Genomic DNA, 23,761 nt, shown 5'->3' with positions numbered 1-23,761 from the left:
GTTCTAGGTGTAATTTTTCACAGGGACCTCATCCTTCAAACTGATAAGGAACTTAGAGACAACCTAGGACAGTGGGGTCTTCACTTTGTTTGGCGTGTTCAGAAGGGCCCGAAGAACAATCACATTGATACTGGTGCCTTTATCCTGGCCTTTGAAGGGGATACCTTCCCTGAGAAAGTCAAGATTATGGTTTATCGATGTGATGTGAAGCCGTACATCCCACCACCTATGAGATGTTATAAGTGCTTGCATTTTGGACACGTGTCTTCCCACTGTTCGCAGACCCCTCTCTGTGGTGACTGTGGATGTCGACTCCATGAGGGGTGTTCCTGTGTCCCCCTCCCGAGTGTGTTAATTGTTATGGCAATCATTCTCCACGTTCACTGGATTGCCCGGCTTATAAGAAGGAAAAGAGGATACAGAGATCGTCTAACCTACAGTGAAGCTCGTAAGAAGTATGCATGTCTTCATTCTGTGTCAATGACGTCTACCTATGCTTTAGTTACATCTTCATCCCTTCCTACCCCTGTCCTGAACCCCTCTCCTCCTTCCCCTCCCCTGCGGTTCCCACACCCTCCTCTCCGGGCACCACTTCCCCTCCCCAGCCAGGGAAGTGTCCCACTTCTTTGGCGTCTGCTAGTCAAGGGCACCCCTCCTGGGACCCCCCCTTCCCAGCACCTTCCAGGCCAAAGGTCTGCTGCCACACGACAACCACCACGAGAACCATGGTCTGTGGGCCCCCAAGTTGCCCGCTCGCTTTCTGTTCCAGATGTTGCTGCAGATGGCTCCCTTTTGCAGCACAGCCCTCATCACTCTCAAACAGAAAAGAAGAAGAAACATAAGTCCCGGGACAAGGAACCTCTGGTGTCACTAGGGGTCCCGTCCCCACCTTCGCAACCTGACTCTGACCTGCTGTTCATGGATGCCGTCCCCTCCTTGTGGGTGACGACCCAGCGGTGTGACTGGCTTTAGCCTGTTCACCCCCCATTTGAATCGTCATTCTGTGGTTATCCCATGGTATTGTAATGGATATTACCATCACCTTCTGGAGTTGAAATCCCTTATTTTGTTTTACTCTGCAGCTTGTGTGGTTCTACAGGAATCTCATTTTACTGATGATTACTCACCGACCCTCCGTGGGTTCCGTGCTTTCTGTCAAAATCGGGTTGGCCCCTTGCAGGCCTCTGTTGGCGTTTGTACGTTGGTCCGTACAGATGTTGCTACCACGTGGATTCCTCTTCAAACTACATAGGAGGAAGCGGTTGCTGTTAGGGTCCTCCTGGACTCTGGGGTCACAGTTTGCAATCTTTATCTCCCTCCTGACAGGACTCTTACACCTGCTGCCTTAACTGCCCTTATTCGGCAACTTCTTCCTCCCTAAGGGATTTTAATGCTCATCATCCCTTGTGGGGCAGTGTATTTCCGTTTAGTTGGGGGTCTTCTCATAGACCAGTTTCTTGCAGACCATGACTTGTGCCTTCTTATTGATGGCTCCCCTACCCATTTCAGTGCTGATCATAGTACCTTTTCTGCCATTGATCTTTCTCTTTCTTCTCCCTCCCTCCCTCCCTCCCTCCTCCCTTCGTTACACTAGTCGACACACGACGACCTTTGCGATAGTGACCACTTCCTGTTGAGTCTCTCACTCCATTCCCACTCCCTGATGGACAGGTTACCTTGTTGGTCTTTCCAACTCGCCAATTGGCCTCGATATACTGCAGGTAGTTTTTTCTCCCTCTTTGTCAGGTTGTATTGATAACATCCTAGGTGACGTGTCTGATTCGATTGTTCGCACTGCTAGCCTTGCTATCCCATGCTCATCTGGACCATTTCGCCGCCGGCAAGTCCCGTGGTGGAGTACGGCCATTGCCATTGTCATCTGTGATCACCGTTGAGCATTGCAACACCTTAAGAGGCAGCCAGCCACTCCCAATCTTATTACCTTTATACGTCTTCGTGCCAAAGCCTGTTACTTAATCAAACGGAGCAAACAGGTGTGTTGGAAACACTTTGTTTCTTCCCTCAGTTCTACTGACCTTATGTCACGGGTTTGGGCTACATTTCGCTCTCCAAGGTTACCATCGGCAGTCTACCCATCCGGGCCTTGCCCTCCTGGCCTTTGCATGGACCCATTGATTCTCACAGAACATCTTGCGACTCATTTCGCAACAGCATCAGCATCAACCTCCTATCTGGCTGCTTTCCTTCACCAGAAACAGCAGGCTGAAGCTTCCGTCTTATATTTTACCCCTTGTCAGTCAGAATCTTACAGAAACCGTTTTACTGAATGGGAACTTCTTTCCACACTTTCTTCTTCTCACGATATGGCCCCTGGCCCAGACTCCATTCATAACCAATTGCTTCAACATCTCAGTGCTCCACAACGACGACATCTTCTCTGGGTGCTTAACCGTATTTGGCTCCAGGGTGACTTTCCTTCTCAATGGAGGGATACCATCTTGGTTCCCGTCCTTAAGCCTGGAAAGAACCCCCTGTTTGTTGAAATCTATCGGCCAATTAGTCTGACAAATGTTGTTTGCGAGTTACTTGAAAGGATGGTAGCCCGTTGGCTCAATTGGGTCCTCGAATCTCGGGATCTATTGTCCCCTTACCAGTCTGAGATGGACAGTCTCTGATCAGTCATTTACTTCGATTGGAGTCTGCTGTTCGGCAGGCTTTTTCCGAGCGCTGCCATTTGGTTGCAGTATTTTTCGACCTTCGCAAGGCCTATGATACGGCTTGGCGCCAGCATATCTTACTTACACTTCGTGAGTGGGGTCTTTGAGGCCCACTCCCAATGTTTATCTGTCAGTTCCTGTACCATCAGTCATTCAGGATTCAGGCTGGTACTGTTTTTAGTTCTCCACGGACCCAGGAGAACGGCATCCCACAGGGTTCCGTATTGAGTGTACTTCTTTTCCTTATTGTTATAGATGGGCTTATGGCCTCTGTCGGTCCTTTGGTCACCCCTGCTCTGTATGTGGATGATTTCTGCATTTGGATTAGTTCCTCTTTGATGACCTCTGCAGAGTGGCACCTCCAGGGTGCTATACAGTGTGCTTCTGCATGGACCCTCTAACACAGGTTTCAATTCTCTCCTTTAAAATCGCAGGTGGTCTACTTCTGTCACCGTACTATGGTCCACCCTGATCCGGAGCTGTACCTCGATGCACGCTTACCTGTGGTCCCACAGTTTCGTTTCCTGGGTCTTCTTTTTGACAAGCAGCTCACTTGGCTGCCTCATATCAGACTTCTGGAGATAGGATGTTGCCGTAAACTCGGTGTCTTTCGCTTCCTTGCCCACACCTCTTCGGGTGCGGATCGTTCCACTAATCTCCACCTTTATCGGGCTTTAGTGCTGTCTCGCTTGGACTATGGTTGTCATGTTTATGGTTTGGGTGCTCCTTCCGCACTGCGTCTCCTGGATCCTGTCCACCATTGTGTTGTCCGTTTGGCCACCAGTGCCTTCCCTACCTGCCTTGTTGATAGTCTCCTGGTTGAATGAAGCTGGGATCTCCCCCCCCCCCCCCCTTTCTGTTTGGCGGTCTCCGCTTCTGGTTCCTTATGTAGTCGCTGTCCATTCCGCTCCCACTCATCCTTCCTGTTCAACCCCGTTCCCAGACCAGGAACGTCGCCCACCTGATTCCTGCCCTCAGGCAGGTTTACCGGTTGGGCTCTGCCTTGCGTCTCTCCTACGTGATTTTCAGGTTCCTTCTTTGTTCTGTCTCCCACATTCCCTCCCCCCTCACCTCCCAAGTTCCTCGGCCCCAGATTGGGATGGATCTCCACCTAGGTCCAAAAGATTCCGTTCCCACGATGGTGTTCCGTTGTTTTTTCCGCCAAATTTTATGGGCGTCTCGGGATGCTGTTTTTGCACCGATGGCTCTAAATCTGCTGATTGTGTGAGCTATGCCTTCACGTCCTCTGTTGGCATGGAAAATCATCTCCTGCCAACTGCATGTGGGGCGTTTACTGTGGAATTGTTGGCAATTTCCCAGGCCCTTACCCTTATTAAACAGTCCCAACTCAACTGTGTTTTGTTAGGTACAGACTCAATGAGTGGCCTTCAGGCTATTGACCGGTGTTTTTCCTGCCATCCCTTGATCTCGGTCATCCCTGACCCTCTCGCTGATTTTCACCATGCTGCTTGTTCCGTTCTCTCCCTTTTGGTCCCTGGCCATGTGGGTGTGTCCCAGGTAATGAGCTTGCTGATCGTTTGGCTGGGGGTGCAGTCCAGTGGCGTTCTTTCTTCCACCTCTCCTGAAAGGACTCAACCACTCTGTGTTGTCTCCGCATCGGCCTTATCAGGCTTTTGTATAATGAGCCACCTCCACTTTGTGGTTGTGGAGCCTTCCAGTTTGCAGCCCACATTTTGGTGGAATGCCCCCTTCTTTTGGCTCTACGGTACAGACTTCCCCGCACTTTACTTTTAATATTGGCGGACAATTCCCGGATGTTTGAACTGGTTCTCAGTTTCCTCTGTGAAAGTTGTTTTTATTTTCAATTCTAAGGTTTTTAATCCCCCTCTGGAGTACGGCCAGGGTGGTGAGGGCTGGGGTGTATCCAACTGTAAGCTGTGTTTGGAGATTCCTGACTCCCCTCCCTGGCCAAGATCCTCTTTTTTTCTCTCTCTTTTACTCTGTTTTTATCACTTTTTAGATTGGGTTAGTCTCCTTTTACAATGTGCACTTTTACATTCTAGTGGTTGAACACTTTTGAATAGCATGTGATCTTGCCTATTCTGCATCGGATGTGGGATATTTCTTGCCTCTAGCATAGCCTTTGGGGTTGCCCACTTGCTGACTTCCCTCCTTTTGTTTTCACCATTCACAACACGACTGCAGTTTTACATTTTTTAGCCTTTTACCTTTTATCGTTATGACTCTTCTGAGGTGTAAATCCATCCGAATGGACCACCTTTGACACAAGGGGCTGATGACCTTGCTGTTTGGTCCCTTAAACTCCAACCAACCAACCAACCAGCCAACCCTACCCACTATCATTGTGGGCTGGAGTGCATTAAGCTCATAGTGTCTCATCATGACCTTAAATTAGAAATAGTGTTCCCACCATACTGTCTGCCTCTTCAAAAGTAGTAGTCTGTCATGTACCCAATTTATGAAATATCATGGACCATCCTTGGGTACAGCCCCTTGCCACGTGGGTTATATCCCTGTAGAAGATCCAGGTGCATTATGTGTCCTGTGCACCTTCTCGTGCATCCTACTCGAAATGTGCAGTGGGCTTATCCTACCCTCTCAGAGGTAGGGCCACTTGTAAAAGCAGTCATGTCATATACCAACTATGCAGTAACTTCTGCGTAGCCCTTGATGTGAGCACGACCACCAACCAGGCAAGCTTGCAAAGGAATTGCAGTGTAATTTGTAAGTGAGAGAAGAGACGATTTGCACACTTTTTGAATTGTATATACTGCTGGTTATTGTCATCAGTGATACTTGATAGTACACCCTACAACTTAAGAATGCAAGAGAAAAGTTGACCATCCAGTGGCAGAACATGCTTCTGAATACAATATGCTCAGGTTCAATGGCTGTTTCAAAACCTGTGGCACCCCATCCCCCCTTTCCTCCCTCCTCCCCTCCCCTTCCATCTTGCACCCCTCCCCCCCCTCCCACTCCCATCGATGTCAGTTTCTCTGAGTTTCATGCATTCTTAGGTCTTCACATAATTGTGTGGTCATTGTCATACTTTTTCCTCTTTTAGGAGTGTCCACTGGCCCTCGAAGCTGCAGAAGGACTGCTGAGCCTTGGAGTAAAAGGCATTGAAGTCAATTCACTTGTTCTTGAAGCAGCATCGGGTGTAAGCAGTGACTGGTTAGTAGCTCTGCTTTCATTTCAGTACATACGACTGGCTAATTGCTGTGCAGACAAAGTGGTCCTAGTGTATGCTTAAGCACACACCAGTAAGTTTGACTGGCTCATCACTATGAATGTCATAATAAAACTTGCATTATTATTGTATCAAAGGTGTAGACCTAATAATTTTGCTCTCTTTTAAAGTCTTTAAGTGAATAGAGACTTGCCTGACCCAGGATATCAGTTGAAGTCTCGTCTACAAGTGATTTTCACACAATGACTTTTGTGCATCTCATCAAACTCAGAATTATTTAAAATTGAAGCACACTTTCTGTATAGATCTACCTGATACAATGTTACACAAATTAAAAAACCTTTGAAGTCATATAAGCCCTTGAAATGATGATAATAAGAATTGTGTGAGCTCATGTTCTTAGTCCTATTTTTGTAGTCACTGTATCTCAGTGCCCAAGTATTCACATTACCAGTTACCATGGATACAATGTTGGTACCAAAACTATCAAACAGGAGTTGCTGGTGAAACTACAACTATAGTGGAGTACTATATCAGTCAGTGTTGGTAGCACCATATTCTGGTGATTGTCGTGTGTGTCACGAAGCAAGCGCTCTCACATATATGTATCAATTGTCATTTCAGTCTTTTGAGAAGTGTAATGTGCCAATGTTAGTAGCAGTAAGGGCCAGTTTTTACAATTAAAATGTCAGAGATAGCTGTGAAAGTGCTGCTTTTATAGAGAGTTCAAGCCAACAAGAGTGTAAAGGTTCTATGCTCACCAATTTTTTCATTTAGATTTTAAAATTATACCTTCTGCAAAAAATTGTATGTTTATTTTCTGTATTCTTTGCCCAAACAAGTATTGAGACCTGTGTGTCATCTTCTACAGGTCTTGTTTTCGGTTTTGTAAAAATATTCTACAAAGTTTATAGTTAGTTTTCTGTTTTAGACCTAAAAACAGTAACTTGCCTTTTTTTAAAACAGTGGAAGGTCCAGGATGAAATAAAAATGATATGAACAGAATAGATTGCTGTTCACCACATGCAGTAAGCACTGAGATGCAGACAGGCACAATGAAAAGACTGCTAAACATTTAAGCTTTTTGACAAAAATGTTCTTTCTGGAAATACAAATGTACACACATTCACCGAAGCACAACGTCCACATATGGAGCCACTGTCTTTGGCTGCAGTCTTTCGATTGTATGAGCTGCCTTCAATAAGTAAAGGAACACACTTTTTTCCCTTGGGTAATTTCAGTTGAAAAATTGTGGAATTTATTGTGGAATATTGCCACTTCAGCCCCTATAATTTCGTGAAGTTCTGGTAGGTGGTGGCGCTATAGGTAGTCATCAAAATGCATATGTAGAATGCCTATGTGGACCTGGCAGTGAACAAAAGTACGGTGAGTCATCGGGCAAGGCACCTGTCACCATCACAGTAAGGTTACGTGAACCTGTTTGATCTCCCGTGTGCTGGTCGGCTGCATACAGCTGTGACTTCGGCAGTGTGTCCATTGCCACAAAAATATAAATGAACTTCTCAAAAATGGCTCTGAGCACTATGGGACTTAACATCTATGGTCATCAGTCCCCTAGAACTTAGAACTACTTAAACGTAACTAACCTAAGGACAGCACACAGTCATCACGAGGCAGAGAAAATCCCTGACACCGATGAACTTCTCCTTCTCCCTGACAACACAAGGGCTCACAGCCCGCATCTGGCACCTTCCGACTGCCATCTATTTTTTCCAATGAAAGATACGCTCCCATGTGAAGCAGCACACGGATTATGGGGAGGTTACTGATGCAGCAAGACCTCGGCTCCAAATCGAACAGTAGAGCGGTACTATGGGGGCCGTACAGGCTCTCCCACTAAGATGGCATAAGGCCATCACATTGAACAGAGATTATGTTAAAAGTTGTGTTTTGAAGCCAGAACAGTGGGGAATAATACAGTGTATTAGAATCCTGAATAAAATCATTCTGCTTTCAGAAAAAAATATGTTGTATTAATTTATTGAATGCCCTGTGACTCAGTGTCTCCTCTATGTGATGGTATGCATTTTTTATTTGTTTTAATTACTCGTCTAAGATTACATTAATGTGAAGGTGGAGATGTACAGAATGGACTGCTTTTTTATGGCTTGACAACGTGTTTGTGGCAAAGTAGTGTGAATAATGTACTGAAAGAGTTGTTATTTATGAATGGTTACATTTTTTGAGAGTAACAGTGTTCATGCCCTGTACTTAAATTTCCCCGTTGTATTCTACATCTTCAATGTGTTTCATTTGTTGGTTGTAATTATATATACTGTTTTTCAGCTCTTCCATTTCACTCTCACTGTGTCTCACGTTTTCACACAGAAAAACAAGATGTAGAGGAAAAAACAAAGTGGAGACACTCGTCAAGATATGCCTTCCAGAAAGTACAATCGAATAATAAACCTAACAGGATGTGCACCACTGTTATGCGTGGAAAAAGTACCTATACAAAAATAACACTTAAAGCAAATTATTGTGATTATTTTAGGAATGACATCCTGATAACCTATATATATATAAAAAAAAAAAAAAAAAAAAAAAAAAAAAAAAAAAAAAAAAAAAAAAAAACACACAAAAGCAGACCATCCTGTACAATTCCACTTCATAATTAATGCAATCTGAGGATAGAAATTAAAACAAAATAAAAAAATGCACATTATAGTTTTTGAATGTAACTTGGAAAACTAACCACAAACTTTGTATAATACTATGAGTGATCAGAAAGTTTCAGTTTTGAGGGCATTGCTGTGGAGACCTCGGATGGAGCATATGACGTGGCCGGCTATGGCAGTAGAACAGCATAGTCCACAAGAAAGCTTAAATGGCGATAATCGCAAGATTGAATGACCAGTACAAATTGGAGTTGGAACAGAAAGTCAGATGACAAAATAATTACCTGAAAACAGCCAAAAAGTATGTGCACAGCACTACGGTTGCTACTGATGACTAACGTGGACCGATGGCGAAGGACCTAGTCCCACATAGACATAAATACTGGACCCGTTCCACACTGGATTCAATCTCAGGGAGCACAAGGTGAAGATTGCAAGTTATGCAGTTAAAATATTGTGCAAATACGTGGTGGGTTACTGGTAAAAACATGATTTCCCCAGATGACACTGCCTCACTGGGGAAGCCTGAAGACCTGCATTTTGCCACATTATCACTGTTGATGTTGCAGTAAGAGATATGCTATCAGAAAGTTATATCTCAGAATGGCATACTCTTTTTCGAGGTTGTGATACAATGCGTGTCTAGCAGTAGGACAATTTACGAAGATGTAAGCATTATTTGCTTTTATGTATTTGTCCGTGCTCGGCAAGCATTGCTGCAGCATATAATACTTTATCCCTGTTCTCAGCATGTATTACGCATGATACAGCTGCTGGAAAAAGATCCTCAAACTGATAATAAATGGTAGTGGAGACTGGCCACTATGTTAACAGCAGTGCAGCAAGACGTTCTCAAAAACAAGATACTGTACTTGAAAATTATAAAAAGGAAAAAAAAATGCACAACAATGTAGCTGTTGTATCATTGTGACACAGTAGTCAGGAAAATCGCACAGAGCTGTTTGCTATACAAACAGCTATTTATGAAGCTCAAGGAACTGTGAAAATGATGGCTGAATCAGCATTTTTCCACTTGAGAGTAGCTGTCTTTTGAAGATGTGGTCTGCAAAGGATTGGCAATTGATTGTTTTACCTGCCCTCCCGGTGTTGGGAAAGGATTTCACTGATGATGTGCTGAGAGCATGTGCCATTCTCAGAGTTCACATGAAGTAGTAAGGCTGTGGAAGAAAGTGGAGCAAAGTACAGATAGCAGCAGTACTGGCTGTAGTTATGGTGCATTATGGGATACAGAGAGCTGTTGAATGGCACACAATGTGAATCTCACACTTAATCTTTCCCAACATGTGACAAAACTATTCCAAGTTTGGTGTGGAAAAATTATACTTCTAAAAGTTGTAATTGTTGCACATATGTTGGAGTAAGCTGAACAGATCATCTGAAATTGTGCCAGTCTTCGCCCCCACCCCTCGTAGAGGTCTTCATATACTCTTTTCACCTATCTGCTATCCCTCCTCTGCATTGAACTGTGGAATCCCCATTGCTTTATGAATGTTGCCACATTTCCTTTCAATTTCACTGAGGGTTGTTTTGGTTCTTCTGTGTGCCAAATCAGTCCTTCTGATGACTCTCTTTGTTTTTTGTGCACTTTCTGTTTACTTAATTTCTAAGTGATATGTAATTCATTCATTCATTTTCAAATCTCGATATTTTGCGATGTGCCAATATGACTGATGATGAATAATCCATGAACTCATCAAGTCTGCATTTTGCTCTCTACAAATGTTCTGTGATTGCCACTCTGGTCACAAGACACATGTCCAAGTGGTAGTCAAGGTTTTTTCCATACCTTATGTAGCATCGACCTGCCAGGGATGACCACAGCAGCATTGATGCATTCTTTAAGTTGTTCCAGTGTTCTTGGGAATGGTTATACACTATGTGATCAAAAGTATCCGAACACCCCCAAAAACATATGTTTTTCGTATTAGGTGCATTGTGCTGCCACCTACCATCAGGTACTCCATATCAGCAACCTCAGTAGTCATTAGACATCGTGAGAGAGCAGAATGGGGTGCTCTGCAGAACTCATGGACTTTGAACGCGGTCAGGTGATTGGGTGTCACTTGTCATATGTCTGTATGTGAGATTTCCACACTCCTAAACATCCCTCGGTACACTGTTTCCGATGTGATAGTGAAGTGGAAACATGAAGGGACATGTACGGCACAAAAGTGTATTGACCAACCTCGTCTGTTGAGTGACAGAGACCACCGACGGTTGAAGACAGTCGTAATGTGTAATAGGCAGACATCTATCCAGACCATCACACAGGAATTCCAAACTGCATCAAGATCCACTGCAAGCGCTATGACATTTAGGTGGGAAGTGAGAAAACTTGGCTTTCATGGTTGAGTGGCTACTCATAAGCCACACATCATGTCGGTAAATGCCAAATGATGCCTCGCTTGGTGTAAGGAGTGTAAACATTGGACAATTGAATAGTGGAAAAACATGTGGAGTGACGAATCACGGCACACAATGTGGTGATCCAATGGCAGGATGTGGGTATGGCGAATGGCCGGTGAAAGTCATCTGCCAGCGTGTGTAGTGCCAGCAGTAAAATTCGGAGGTGGTGGTATTATGGTGTGGTCATATTTTTCATGGAGGGGGCTTGCACCCCTTGTTGTTTTGCATGGCACTATCACAGCACTGGCACACATTGATGTTTTAAGCACCTTCTTGCTTCCGACTGGCGATTACATCTTTTAACACAATCGAGCACCTGCATGGCTTGTGGCTGAGTGGTCACATGACAATAACATCCCTATAATGGACTGGGCTGCACAGAGTCCTAACGTGAATCCTACAGGACACGTTTGTAAGTCATTTTCAGCCAGGTGTCTGGATATTTTTGAACACATAGTGTATGTAAAAATGGTCCTTAAAGTACCCCCAAAGGAGAAAGTCGGAAGGCATTAGATCAGGCGACGTGGGGGGCAAAGGTAACAGAGCCACTTCATCTTCACCACTATGATGTGAAAATTCATCATTTAGGTAGTGATGAACATCAGGGCTCCAATGAGGGGGTGCCCTGTCTTGTTGGAAGATGATGATTTCAGAAACAGCAGTCAGTTTTGGAAACAGCAACTGCAAGAAATCAAGATAAGAGGTAGCTGTCTCAGCCATCTCACAGCAGAAGAATAGCCCATACAGCTTTGCCTGTGGTGTTGTAACAAAACATTAACCTTTGGTGAATCTTGTTTGTGCACCACAATTTCAGGAGAGTGTTCAGTGCCGCCTCTCCCTGCCCCCATCCCACTCTTGCATTGTGGCAATTAACTGTTCCATATAAACTGAAAGTTGCTCCATCACTGAACATCAGTTTGGAGGCAAAATGTTTGTCCTGAAATGCTACCTGCATTGCAATGCAAAATTGAAGTTGCTGGCCATAATCTTTTGTTTTTAACTATTGCACTAGCTGCATATCGTACCGTTTGAAATGTAACTACTATTGCAAAATCCTCCCCAGAGCTTGCTGCAGTATTCCCACTGTGTGACTTGTTTGAACCTTTTTTTTATTATTCTTTTATTTTTATTTATTTATTTATTTTTTTTAACTGTATGCAAAACTTTCCCTCATCCTCTTCATGGTTGTTTCTGGCACATTTGGTCTACTGGTACTTGTCTGTTTACAGGGACAATTAGTCTCCTTAAATTCTCAGTACCAACACATAATGCTCTCTTTATGTGGTGGTTCTTTTCCATAAATCTTTCTGAATGTACACTGCACTGTTGTAACAGGTAAACATCTCGCATCTTCCAACACACAGAAACTCTTTTCTTGCTTTGGCACAATTTTGTAAGTCACTGCCTTCATAATGTCATCCAGTGGGCACAATGTAAACTCAATGAGTGTACAGTTCTATTCAAGCATAAGTCACATTTGTACATGTAGTACTTTGTAAACATAGAACTTTGAAAATGAATGGATCATGTATTTCCCCTGTTACCCAAGGTTTCTTCACTGTTATCTGCCTTTAATGTAAGTTTGTCTGCCCAACTTTTGTAATTGGCCTTTTCAGAGATGCCCTTTCCTCTTCGACTGCACTGCCTAATGTGGTATTCATTATCACATTTCTCGCGGTAGCGTTCTCGCTTACCGAGCACGGGATCCCGGGTTCGATTCCCGGCGGGGTCAGGGATTTTCACCTGCCTCGAGATGACTGGGTGTTTGTGTTGTCCTCATCATTTCATCATCATCCAGGAAAGTGGCGAAATTGGACTGCGCAAAGATTGGGTAATTGTACGGGCGCTGATAACCACGCAGTTGAGCGCCCCACAAACCAAACATCATCATCATCACATTATCTACATCACTAGGGAGCTTAAAATGCATTCCTCAGCACTTCAATGCCATATTTTTATTTACATTGGCTGTTTTGAATGATTCTCTTAAGTCTGTCTACTGTCCATCATAACTAAATTTCGATCTGTGTCACTTCCTGTTCCTGCGTATGCTGTGCAGTCCAATATCTGATTTCGGAACCTCCATCTGATTGTGATGTAATCCAGCTGGAGTCTTCCTGCATCTGCAGTTAGAACCAGTGGCAATGATGTCCTCAAGATACTACTGACAATCACGCAAATCACATAATACCTATCCCAAAAACACTAGAAGACTGTAGATGAGTCTCTGAGGGAAGGTAGCTGATGATATTAACACTTCCAAACAAGTTAGTTATATCCATGTAAGTCTGTGACCTATTTATGAGGAAGAGTTGAAAATATGTGACTGTTGGGGCAGAATATAATTCCAGGTGTTGCAGTGGTTATGTATCATTTATAACCTGTGTTGAGGGTTCCTTACTTATCATAGGTTTGATGTAGAATGTTGTGGGCAGTGAGAGAAATGTAATCTATACTACTGAAATGCTGTCATGGAACTTTGTAGCAGTTGCAACATTAAGCAACATAAATTCAGTTTTCAGTATTTCATGTAATTATTGACCAAATTTGAGAATTTAAAATGGTGTTATAATCTACACATTAAGAGGTATCATCTTAAGTTAAAAATGTAACACAATAAGGTAAGCACAGGTCTACCATAAATGATTCATTTGTTTCCAAAGTTCTCTTGTACAAAGTATTACATGCACAAGTATGACAGATATATTAATAGAACCACAAGCTCACTGAGTTTGCATTGTGCCTGTCAGTTGGCATTATGAGTGCAGGGCCTTGACAAAATGACAACAAAGCAAGGAAAAAGTTTTTATTATGTTGGTATGTGTGAGATGTTTATCTGCAAAAACACTGCAGTGTGCATTCAGAAGCAATTATGAAAGAACCACCATGTAAACAGAGCATTGTGCATTGGCATCAGTAGTTTAGGGACACTGACTGTCTGTAAACAGAAGTACCAGTCGACCCAGTGTGCCAGATAGAATCATGGAGGGATGAGGGAATGTTTCATATCAAGTCCAAAAAAAAAAAAAATTGACAATCCACGCAAGTCACAAATGTTGAACACAACACACACTGTGGAGGATTTTGTGACAGTGGTTACATTTCAAACTGCACCATCTGCAGCTTGTGCAACAATTATAACCAGACAGTTATGCACAATACCTTTTTGCATCACAAAGCAGCAAGCATTCAAGGATGAAAACTTCACCTCCAAGCTGATATTCAGCAATGAAGAAACTTTCCATTTATCAGGAAAGACTGAACGCGACAGTGTAAGGCAGTGTAGGGCAGTGAAAATCCTCATGAAATTGTGGTAGACGAATGAGATTCACTGAAGGTTAACATTTTCTGTGCGGTGCCTCAGACAAAGCTGTATGGGCCTTCTTCTGTGGGAAGATTACGATGGTACCTCTTACCTTGGTGCTTTGCAGCTGTGGTTGTTTCCACAGCTGACTGCTGATTGAGAATCCCATCTTCCAGCAAGATGAGACATCTCATCATTGAAGCATCGATGATCATTGCTACCTGAATGCCAAACTTCTGCACTACTGAATTGGGTTTAGCGATGAGGATGACATGGCTCTATTCCCTCAGCCCACAGGTCGCCTGACCTAATTCCTTGCGACATTTTCTTATGGAGTTACAATAAGGACTTTATGTACTCCCACTGCTAAGAACACTGGAACAGCTTGGGGAACATATCAGTGCTGCTGTGAAGACCACGGACAGGATGTTTCTACATACAGTGTGGAACAAACTTTATTGCGATTTAGATGTGTGTTGCGAGACCAGAGGTGCCCTCACAGAATATTTTTGAGTGCAAAATCCAAACTTGGTGAGTTTGCAGTTTCATTCATGCTTCAGTTATATTTGTATATTTAAGACTTTTGAAAATACAGACCTTAGAAAAGGAGTGAATCATTTCTAGTAGCCTTGTGTTACAATTAGAAGCTGTGTGTTTGTCTTGAGGCAACAAAACCAGTGTTGTGGAAATATGTGAACTTCATTCATCCAGACATTAACTCTGTTGTGAAGTATCACATGTTTGAAGCTGTTTCATGCATGGGAGTTAGATGCCTTAAAGAATTGGGGGTTCACTGGTGTGTAACTGAAGGCCAATATTTCCCACACAATTTAGCATCAGTCAGACCAGATGTGTGTGAGTATACAAGATAGGGCATACAGTAATAAATTGTGAAACAGCACTGGTGTTGAGGCTAATTGGGTACTATAATAGCACATTTGAAAACCTGATTGAAAAGAGAAGCAGTGCTGGCCACTTTGTTGTGTGGCAGAAGGACCATTGTGTACTGCAATCAACACCCTCCCCACACCAGTCCCCTCCCCCCTTTGCATCCTTTGCCATTGCATCTGCATATGACATACAGTAGAAAGATTGTCGATAAACCACAGTGTAAAATCTGATTACTGTGATTTACCATCATGGTGTGCATGTTCTGCTGCCACTTTGTGTGTGTGTGTGTGTGTGTGTGTGTGTGTGTGTGTGTCCTCTCACCAAATGGCAGGAAGACATGCACATAAAAAAGTTATAATTATGCAAGCTTTCGGAGCCAGTGGCTCCTTCTTCCAGCAGAAGGGTTGAAGGGAAGGAAAAGGGGTGAAGGAGAAAAGGACTGGAGAGGTCTAGGAAAAGAGGTAGATTCCGGAAAAGTCACCCAGAACCATGGGTCTGGGGAAACTTACCAGATGGAATGAGAAGGAAAGATTCTAAGAAAGGTGTTATGTACTACAAAGAAAGGTTCTTTCCTTCTCATCCCATTCAGTAAGTTCAGTAAATCTGCCCCTTTTTCTAGACCTCTCCTGTCCTTTTTATTCATCCCTCTTCCTTTCTCTTCAACCCTTCTGCCAGGAGGAGGAGCCACAGGCGCCGAAAACTTACAACCTTCTTTTATGCGTGTGTTCTGCCGCCACTTGATGAGTAGATTTTTTATACATCCATTAAATTATATCATCAAAATTGATTGTTTTCATTATATATGACTTGATTCTTTTTGGAATATGCACTCTCAACATTTTGATTGTAAGCATATCCACAATACCCAACAACTATTTCTTAGCATCTGGTAGTAGAAAAGGTTGAGCATCTCCATGGCATTTCTGGCCATAACAAAACATGCAGCTTTTCATGATACCCAAAGCCTATTTCTTAGTGTCTGCGATTAGAGAAGGTTGAGAATCTCAGTAGCATTTCTGCCCGAGACAAAACACGCAGCCTTAACCCCTTCAAGTAAGGCTCCCACACTGGAAAACAATTTATGATGATTGGTCAAACAAGAATTTTGTAAGGTACTTCCATCGCAGATGAATTATATTTCCTTAGATCCTAATCTGACATCTGCCTTTCCTGCAGCAAGTTTTATGTGAGTTTGTTGCTAATGTTTCAAACAATTGATCACCAGTGGTGTAATTACTCAGTAATAGAGCTTCTCAGGTATTTATAAGCTGCACATCTCTGTGACCCTTCTGCTAGGGATAGTGTCTTCAATTAGCAATCAAAATGTCCCAGTTTTGAACCCAGTCACTGCTTAAATGTTGAATAAATATAATCAGCATTGGCAGTTGAAGACTTCCAGTATAAAGAATCACTCTTGTCAAAGATTGAGTGGAGAGAGCTTCAGGACAACTTCTTGGCGCTGGGAGGGAAACACTCAAAAAGGTGCAAGTATCAGCAATGATCAATGGCATGAGGTTGCAAAAGGCAATGGAAACCCCAACATTAAAGAAACAGACATATGGCCTGCAACTGGGGAAAAAAAGAAGAGAAAAGGTATCACGATGAGCTCTTTATTGGGGCAAGATTCCAGATTAGTTCCCCATTCGGATCTTACAAGGGTTCAGTTAGTGTTTTTAAATTACCTCATCATTGGTCTTCAGCTCCAAACAGTCTGTGAACCCCCGCCTTGTCACCAAACTCTTCTTATGTCTGTCGAAGAATTCTACTTATAACCAGTATCAGAACTCAACAATACTGATGTGTATGAAGGCTATTATTATTATGCCTTTTATTACAAGTGTTACGTGAACTAAATCAGTTAGGTATGCGTCCTGTGAGCCATCTCCAAGCTTTCAAAGCAAAAAAACTAGAATATATACATCAACATTTACATTATTAATCTTCTAGTCATTGGTATTCCATGATGTCATGTTTCGTGCAGAAGATTCTTTGCCACCGCTAATCATTCTGCACACCATGATACCAGTCACTGCTTTAATGTTCCTGGGTAGCACAAAGTGCATGCTGAATACCTCAGAAAAATAACAAAAAAACGTGATACAAGACTTTCAGCTTACCAAATCTTCCCACAAAATAATTAAACTTTTAATCTCTGAACAGTTTTTTCAAAGTGAACAAATGAATAAATCTTCTGCTAATAACACTTGTTTATTTATATTTTATATTAAAATTTATAGAATGTATAAATGTGACAGTAACCTGATAGCAATTGACTATATTCACAAAAGTCATCATAGTAAGTACTTCACTTTAATCTCGGTATTCACACCACTGCGTTTAGAAAAGAAAAGAAAGGGAAAAAAAAGGCCAAGTAAGTCCGGACCCACAGAGCTACAGTGTTTTGCACCTTGTCACATACAACTGCAACACTGTTTGCTGTTCGACGTAGTTTGCTACTGTTGGTACTGTGTTCTGTCTAACAGCGGTTCATTGGACTGAAATACCTCACAGACAGCTACCAATCTTCAATGTTCTTAGCAATATGCAGGGCCGCTCATCAGTGGTGCTTCGGTTGTCTGTAGCTCGGTAGCTGTAGCCAAAATTCTTGGTTGTCGCTCGATAACTTGGTTGAAGTTGTCAATATAGCCACTTTGAATGTGTATTACTCATTGTGGTTAAACTCTGTCTTCACTTTTCATAAATGGACCCTGATAATGTGATGTATTCTCTTAATTCCATGGTTGTTTAATTGCTTAGCAGCCCAGTCATGTTGCTATAAGCAGATTTATTTATGAACTGAAATTCCAATCTATGAAAAAGTCAGCTTAAAGGCATATATTATTAAAATACGTTGTATTTCACTTTTTTGCCTTTGGCTGTACTGCTTATTGGTGTTTCAGCTTTATATAATCACTTGTTTTGCACACTGAATAGTAACATCAGTACTGACAGTTACTTCTTTAAAACCATTTCTTCTGAAAGAAGAATGTATGCCTCAACTACTTCATACTTCTGTCTTGTCTGGTTAATAGTGGCTTATTGTCAGCAAACTGTTCCTTTTGTATCAAAATCTTTCTCATTGACATTGAATATTGTTATTCAGTCTTGGGTTTGATGGACCAATATTGCTTAGTAGTCTTCCAGTTTCTTTAACACCACAGTCGCCACATGTGAGTGTTCAGTTAATTTTTTAATTACTTCATCATTGGTCTTCAGCTCTGAACAGTCTGTGAACTCCTGATTCATTGTTGAACTTCTCTTATTTCTGTCGAAGAATTCTGTTTACATAAAAAATCAGAACTGAATGATTCTAATTTGTAAAACACTTTTATATGCTCTCAATACAAGTGTGATCAGAACTTAACCAATTTTGTACACCTCCTATGAACATACTTCAAACTTTCACATCACTCCACACCTCATGATGCCAGTCAGCATTTTAATGTTCCTGGTGAGGCACAGCTCATGCAGAATACCTCAGAAAAATAATAGAAAACACAAAATAATACAAGCTCTTTACCAAATCTACCCACAAAATAATTAAACTTTTAACCTCTGTACAATTTTTCTAGATGAACAAATGAACAGATCTTCTGCTGATAACACTTGTTCATTTATACGCAAAAACGACACGAGATTTCCCCCTCAGTCAATGAAATTATTTATTTTCAGAAACTATGGCCACAAAACATATGGGAAATCTAGTACCCTGACAATCTCCAGCAAGGGGTTACCAAGACGAGGTAAGCATGAGGAAAAGATTGAGTAATAAAAAATAGGGTAATATTCTAAAAGTCAAGAGTGTGAAATTTCAGAACATGGAAGGTGAACCAGAAACAAAAATAAATAAATAAATAAATAAATAAATAGGTAAATACAAAGGTGCAATTTATGAAGGGCAGTCAAATTAAAACCAAACACCTGTCACACTGGGACCACAGAATGGTTCCTTTTAGAAGAAATCACGGCATGCATTAAGGCATTTATCCTATTGTGAGATGAGATGAGATGATCAATTTCTGCTTCGTGAAACACGTTCAGCCACTAGTGAATCCACATCTGCACTCACTCTTAAACTCCTTCATCTGACTGAAACCAATATTCACGCATGTCTATCTTCAGGTCGTCAAAGATTTGAAAACCACACGGTGGAGGATGTTGCAGTGTTTCCCAACAAAATTGCTGAAGTGTAGCCATTGTCTGATCGGCAGTATGGGGGAGCGGGCATTGTCGTGCGACAGGACGATTCTTCCTACTGCATTCCAACAGCCCAAGGGCAAACTGCAAAGCCAACAGTGCAAACATACGACATCTCCTCCATCAAAGAAATCCAAAGCTGTTCACACAAGTTCTCGTAAGCTCATGATGACATTCTTGTTAAACTCCACAAACCCTCTGCTCATAGAGTTCCTAGAGTGTGGAACTGTAATCACTGTGCAGCCCTGTGAATACACTTTGCAGAAACTGTGATGTACCATAAGATCAAAATGCTGTTGGACGGAATCATCCTGTTGCATGACAGTGCACAGTCCCAAACTGACAATCAGACGAAGGCTATGCTTGAGCAGTTTGGTTGGGAAACACTGCAACATCCTCTGTACAACCCATATCTTCCACAGTGTGATTTTCACTTGTTTGATGACCAGAGGAAGATGATGTGTGGATGTCAGTTTGTCAGATGAGGAAGTGCAAGAGTGGTTGTGAACTGCATGCTATGTGGCTGACTGCATGCTATGAAACAGGAATTGATTGTCATCTCCCAATGGGGAAAAAAATCTTAACATGTGTGGTGATTACTTTCAAATGGAATTATTCCATGGTACCATTGTGGCAGATGTTCAGTTTTCATGTAACTGTTCCTTATAAATATAGCGGGGTCAGTAGAATAAAACTGAAAGAACGTAACACTTCCTGGTCCAACAACTATAGGGTAATATCAAAGGCAACTGAAAATGGATGGTGCAACAAGAGTAGGATACAGTATGAATAGGAAACTAGAGAAGAGCGAAAGTTGGGGTAAACAATTCTGTGAAATGTTTGTTGTCATATGAATTGAGAAGATGATGAAGAGGTAAAGAAAGTGCATGAGCATACTGAAAGTGTAATTCAGTATGTGAAGTGAGATAATGATCTAATAATGATGGGAGATTGGTATGTGGTAGGAGAGCAAGGAATAGAAGAGGAGGAGGAGATTAGTGTTTAACGTCCCGTCGACAACGAGGTCATTAGAGACGGAGCGCAAGCTCGGGTGAGGGAAGGATGGGGAAGGAAATCGGCCGTGCCCTTTCAAAGGAACCATCCCGGCATTTGCCTGAAGCGATTTAGGGAAATCATGGAAAACCTAAATCAGGATGGCCGGAGATGGGATTGAACCGTCATCCTCCCGAATGCGAGTCCAGTGTGCTAACCACTGCGCCACCTCGCTCGGTCAAGGTATAGAAGACAGAGATACGTAAGAATGCGAGATAGATAGTAGGAATAAGAGAGGGGTAAGGTTAATAGAGTTCTACAGTAAATTCGAGCTAATAATACCGAATATGCTGTTCAAAGATCACAGGAGATGGTACTTTTGGAAAATGCCTCAAGACATGGGAATATTGTAGCTTGTTACAGTATGGTCAGAAAAAAGTTGGAGAATCAGTTATTGGATTGTAGGACATATTCAGTTTAGATCACTATTAGCAATGATGAAAGAGTGGATTGAAGTTTAAGAGAATTATGTGGAGAAATCAGTGTGAGAAGAAGTGGGATAATGACACACTGAGGAATGAAGAAATGCATATGAAGTTCTCTAAAGCTGTAGGTACTGCAAAAATGAATACTGTAATAGGCAGCTGGAGAGGAATGGACCTCTAAAAAGTGCAATAACAGAAGATGGACAGGCAAATATAGGTACAGAGAAGGCACCTGTGGGGAAACCTAGGGTAACAGAAGTAGTAATTGAATTGATCGTTGAGAGAGAGAGGAGGAAAAACAGGAATACAGCAATATAAATCACTTGTAAGTGAAGTAAATAGGAAGTGCAGGGAAGCCAAAGTGAAGTGGCTGCGGAAGAAATGTAAATAAATTGAAAATGAAGTGGTTGTCGGGTGGACTGATTCGTCTTATAGAAAAGTCAAAAAAATCTAGGGTTGAATAAAAAAACAAGGAATCAACATTCATAGTGCAGTGGGATTTTCACTGTCAAACACAGAGTGGAGAGCAGATTGATGGACAGAATACAATGAAGGCCTCTACACAGAGGAAGTACTTTGATGATGATGATGATGATGATGATGATGATGAGATTGAGGAAGAAATGGGGCTCGATATGGAGGGCATGATGGCCCAGTCAGAGCTTAAAGGAGCTTTGAGACACTTGAGGTGAAATAAAGTAGAAGGGATAGAAAACACTTCTTTGAAATTTCTAAACTCAATGGACAAAATGACAACCAAGTGACTATTCAAGTTGGTGTGCACAATCTGTGTGTCTAGAGGTATACCAACAGACTTTATAAAAAATATTTTCTACACAATACTGAAGATAGCAAGGGCAGATAATTGTGAGAACTATTACACAATCAGCTTAACAGCTCGTGCATCCAAGCTACTGACAAGAATACTGTAAAGAAGAATGGATAGAAAATTTAGGATCTGTTTGAGGACAAGCAGTTTGGATTTCAGAAAAGTAAAGGTGTCAGAGAGGCAGTTTTGATTTTAAACTTTTAATGAAAGCAAGACTTGCAAAAAATCAAAACACTTTCTGATGATGTCTACCAAAACAATGAAAAATGGTGTAAGACATTCAAATTTCTCAGATAAATATGAGTAAGTCATGGAGAAAGACACACAATATACAATATGTACAAGACCCAAGAGGGAAAGATTAAAATAAAAGACCAAGAACAAAGTACTCAAATTAAAGAGATGTAAGACAGGGTTACAGTCCTTCTAAAGAATAGTTTGAATGGAAATAAAATTCAGGGTGAGAAGTTACCAATGACAAGATTCCCTCACGACATTGCTATCTTCAGTGAAAATGAAGACTGAATTACAGGACTTTTTGAACGAAATGTACAATTTAATCAGTACAGAATACAGACTGAGAGTAAACTGAAGTTTACTTACAAAAGTAATGAAGAGTATCAGAAATTAGATAGCAATAAGCTTTACATCGAAATTGACACACGAATTAGATGAAGTGAAGGTATTATTCTGCCTTGGCAGCAAAATAGCAGGTGACAGATGAAAAAGGACCACTTAAAGAGCAGAATAGCACAGACAAAGAGGGCATTCTGGCCAAAAGAAGTCTTCTATTATCAAACATTGGCCCTAATTTGAGAAAGTTATTTGTGAGTATATGCATTTGGAGCTCAGTATTGTGTACCAATGAACCGTGGATTGTGGGAAAGCTGGAGGAATCGAACTGTTTGAGATGTGATGCTATGCAAGGATGCTGAAAATAAGGTGGACGGATAAGATAATGGTTGAGGAGGTTCTGCACAGAATCAATGAAGAACAGAATGTATGGAAAACATTGGTAAGAAGAAGGGACAAGGTGATAGCACATCCATTAAGATATTGAGGAATAATTTCGATGGTACTAGAAGGAGCTGCAAAGAGTAAAAACTGTAAGAGGAGACAGAGATTGGAATACATCCAACAAACAACTGAGACTGTTGGGTGCTACTGAGAGGTGAAGTGGTTGGCACAAGTGAAGAAGGGTGGGAGAGCGCATCAGTCCAGTCAGAAGACTTCGTGCATTGGCGCTCCATTAGATGTGTCAGCAGGGTATTATGGTGTCTTATTCACAGTACTTACCTACCTTAGGCTGTCTGCAGTCGGGTAGGTAGTTCAAGTTGTGTTGTAGATGAAGTTAGTTTTTGTTGTGTTTGTGTGCCTTATTCTACAGTACTGTCAATCCTGGATACGTATTGTGGTGTTTTACCTTCTTCCACACCCAGATTCACTTAGTGTATACTGTTGTTGTGCTGTGTGCATATACAAATGATGTAGTACATTTACAGTTTCTCTCTTACACCACTTGTTAGCAATGAAAGGCTTCTACTCGACAGGTGAAATGGCAGATACGATATTCTGTTACGGTTTAGCAAATGGGACATAGCCTGCAAACCTGTGCCCTCTGTGCTGAAAAAATATAAGCTGTTTGGCAGACTTTTCCAATATCTGAGAGACACAGGTACCCTTGCACCTTGGAAGACTGACAGTGGAAGACCCTGCACGGTCCATACGCCTGACATGGAGGAGTGTGTGCTACATTCGGTGGAAAGAAACTCCTAGGATTAGACTTGTGAGCTGATGATGAAAATAAACAAAAAAAATTGTGAAAATCATTGTTTCACAATTACAGAACTTTCATAACAATTTCCCAAAATTTAACAGAGTTTGGTGCGTGAAATTGTGGTGGAGAAGCTTGCTTACCACAACTTTCGTGCTAAGTGAGTTCCCAAAATCCTAACGGAAGACCAGAAAAGTTAGAAACTGGCTGCATCACTGACCTTCGTAAAAGATTACAAGAAAAATGGTAACAGTGTTATTGATCGTATCGTGGCTGGGGATGAGAGTTACGTGAAGCATGTAAGTTGTGAAACAAAATGACAGTGAGTGGAGTGAGGACACAAATTATCCCAAGAAACTGAGAAAGTGTTCA

General features: G+C 41.9%; 1 protein-coding gene across 1 annotated transcript in view; it reads left to right on the top strand.

The window, feature by feature from the left end:
* Nucleotides 1–23,761, top strand: part of LOC126100200 (anaphase-promoting complex subunit 7) — a 169,542-nt gene that overhangs the window by 49,945 nt on the left and 95,836 nt on the right. The window contains exon 4 of the mRNA XM_049910760.1: nt 5,725–5,834. Within this exon, the coding sequence (XP_049766717.1) occupies nt 5,725–5,834 (110 nt within the window). The remainder of the gene's footprint in view (nt 1–5,724; nt 5,835–23,761) is intronic.

This window comes from Schistocerca cancellata, chromosome 9 (genome assembly GCF_023864275.1).
Source record: "Schistocerca cancellata isolate TAMUIC-IGC-003103 chromosome 9, iqSchCanc2.1, whole genome shotgun sequence".
NCBI classification, from domain to species: domain Eukaryota; kingdom Metazoa; phylum Arthropoda; class Insecta; order Orthoptera; family Acrididae; genus Schistocerca; species Schistocerca cancellata.
The sequence above is the reverse complement of the archived record's forward strand: the minus strand, read 5'-3'. Positions and strand labels throughout refer to the sequence as shown.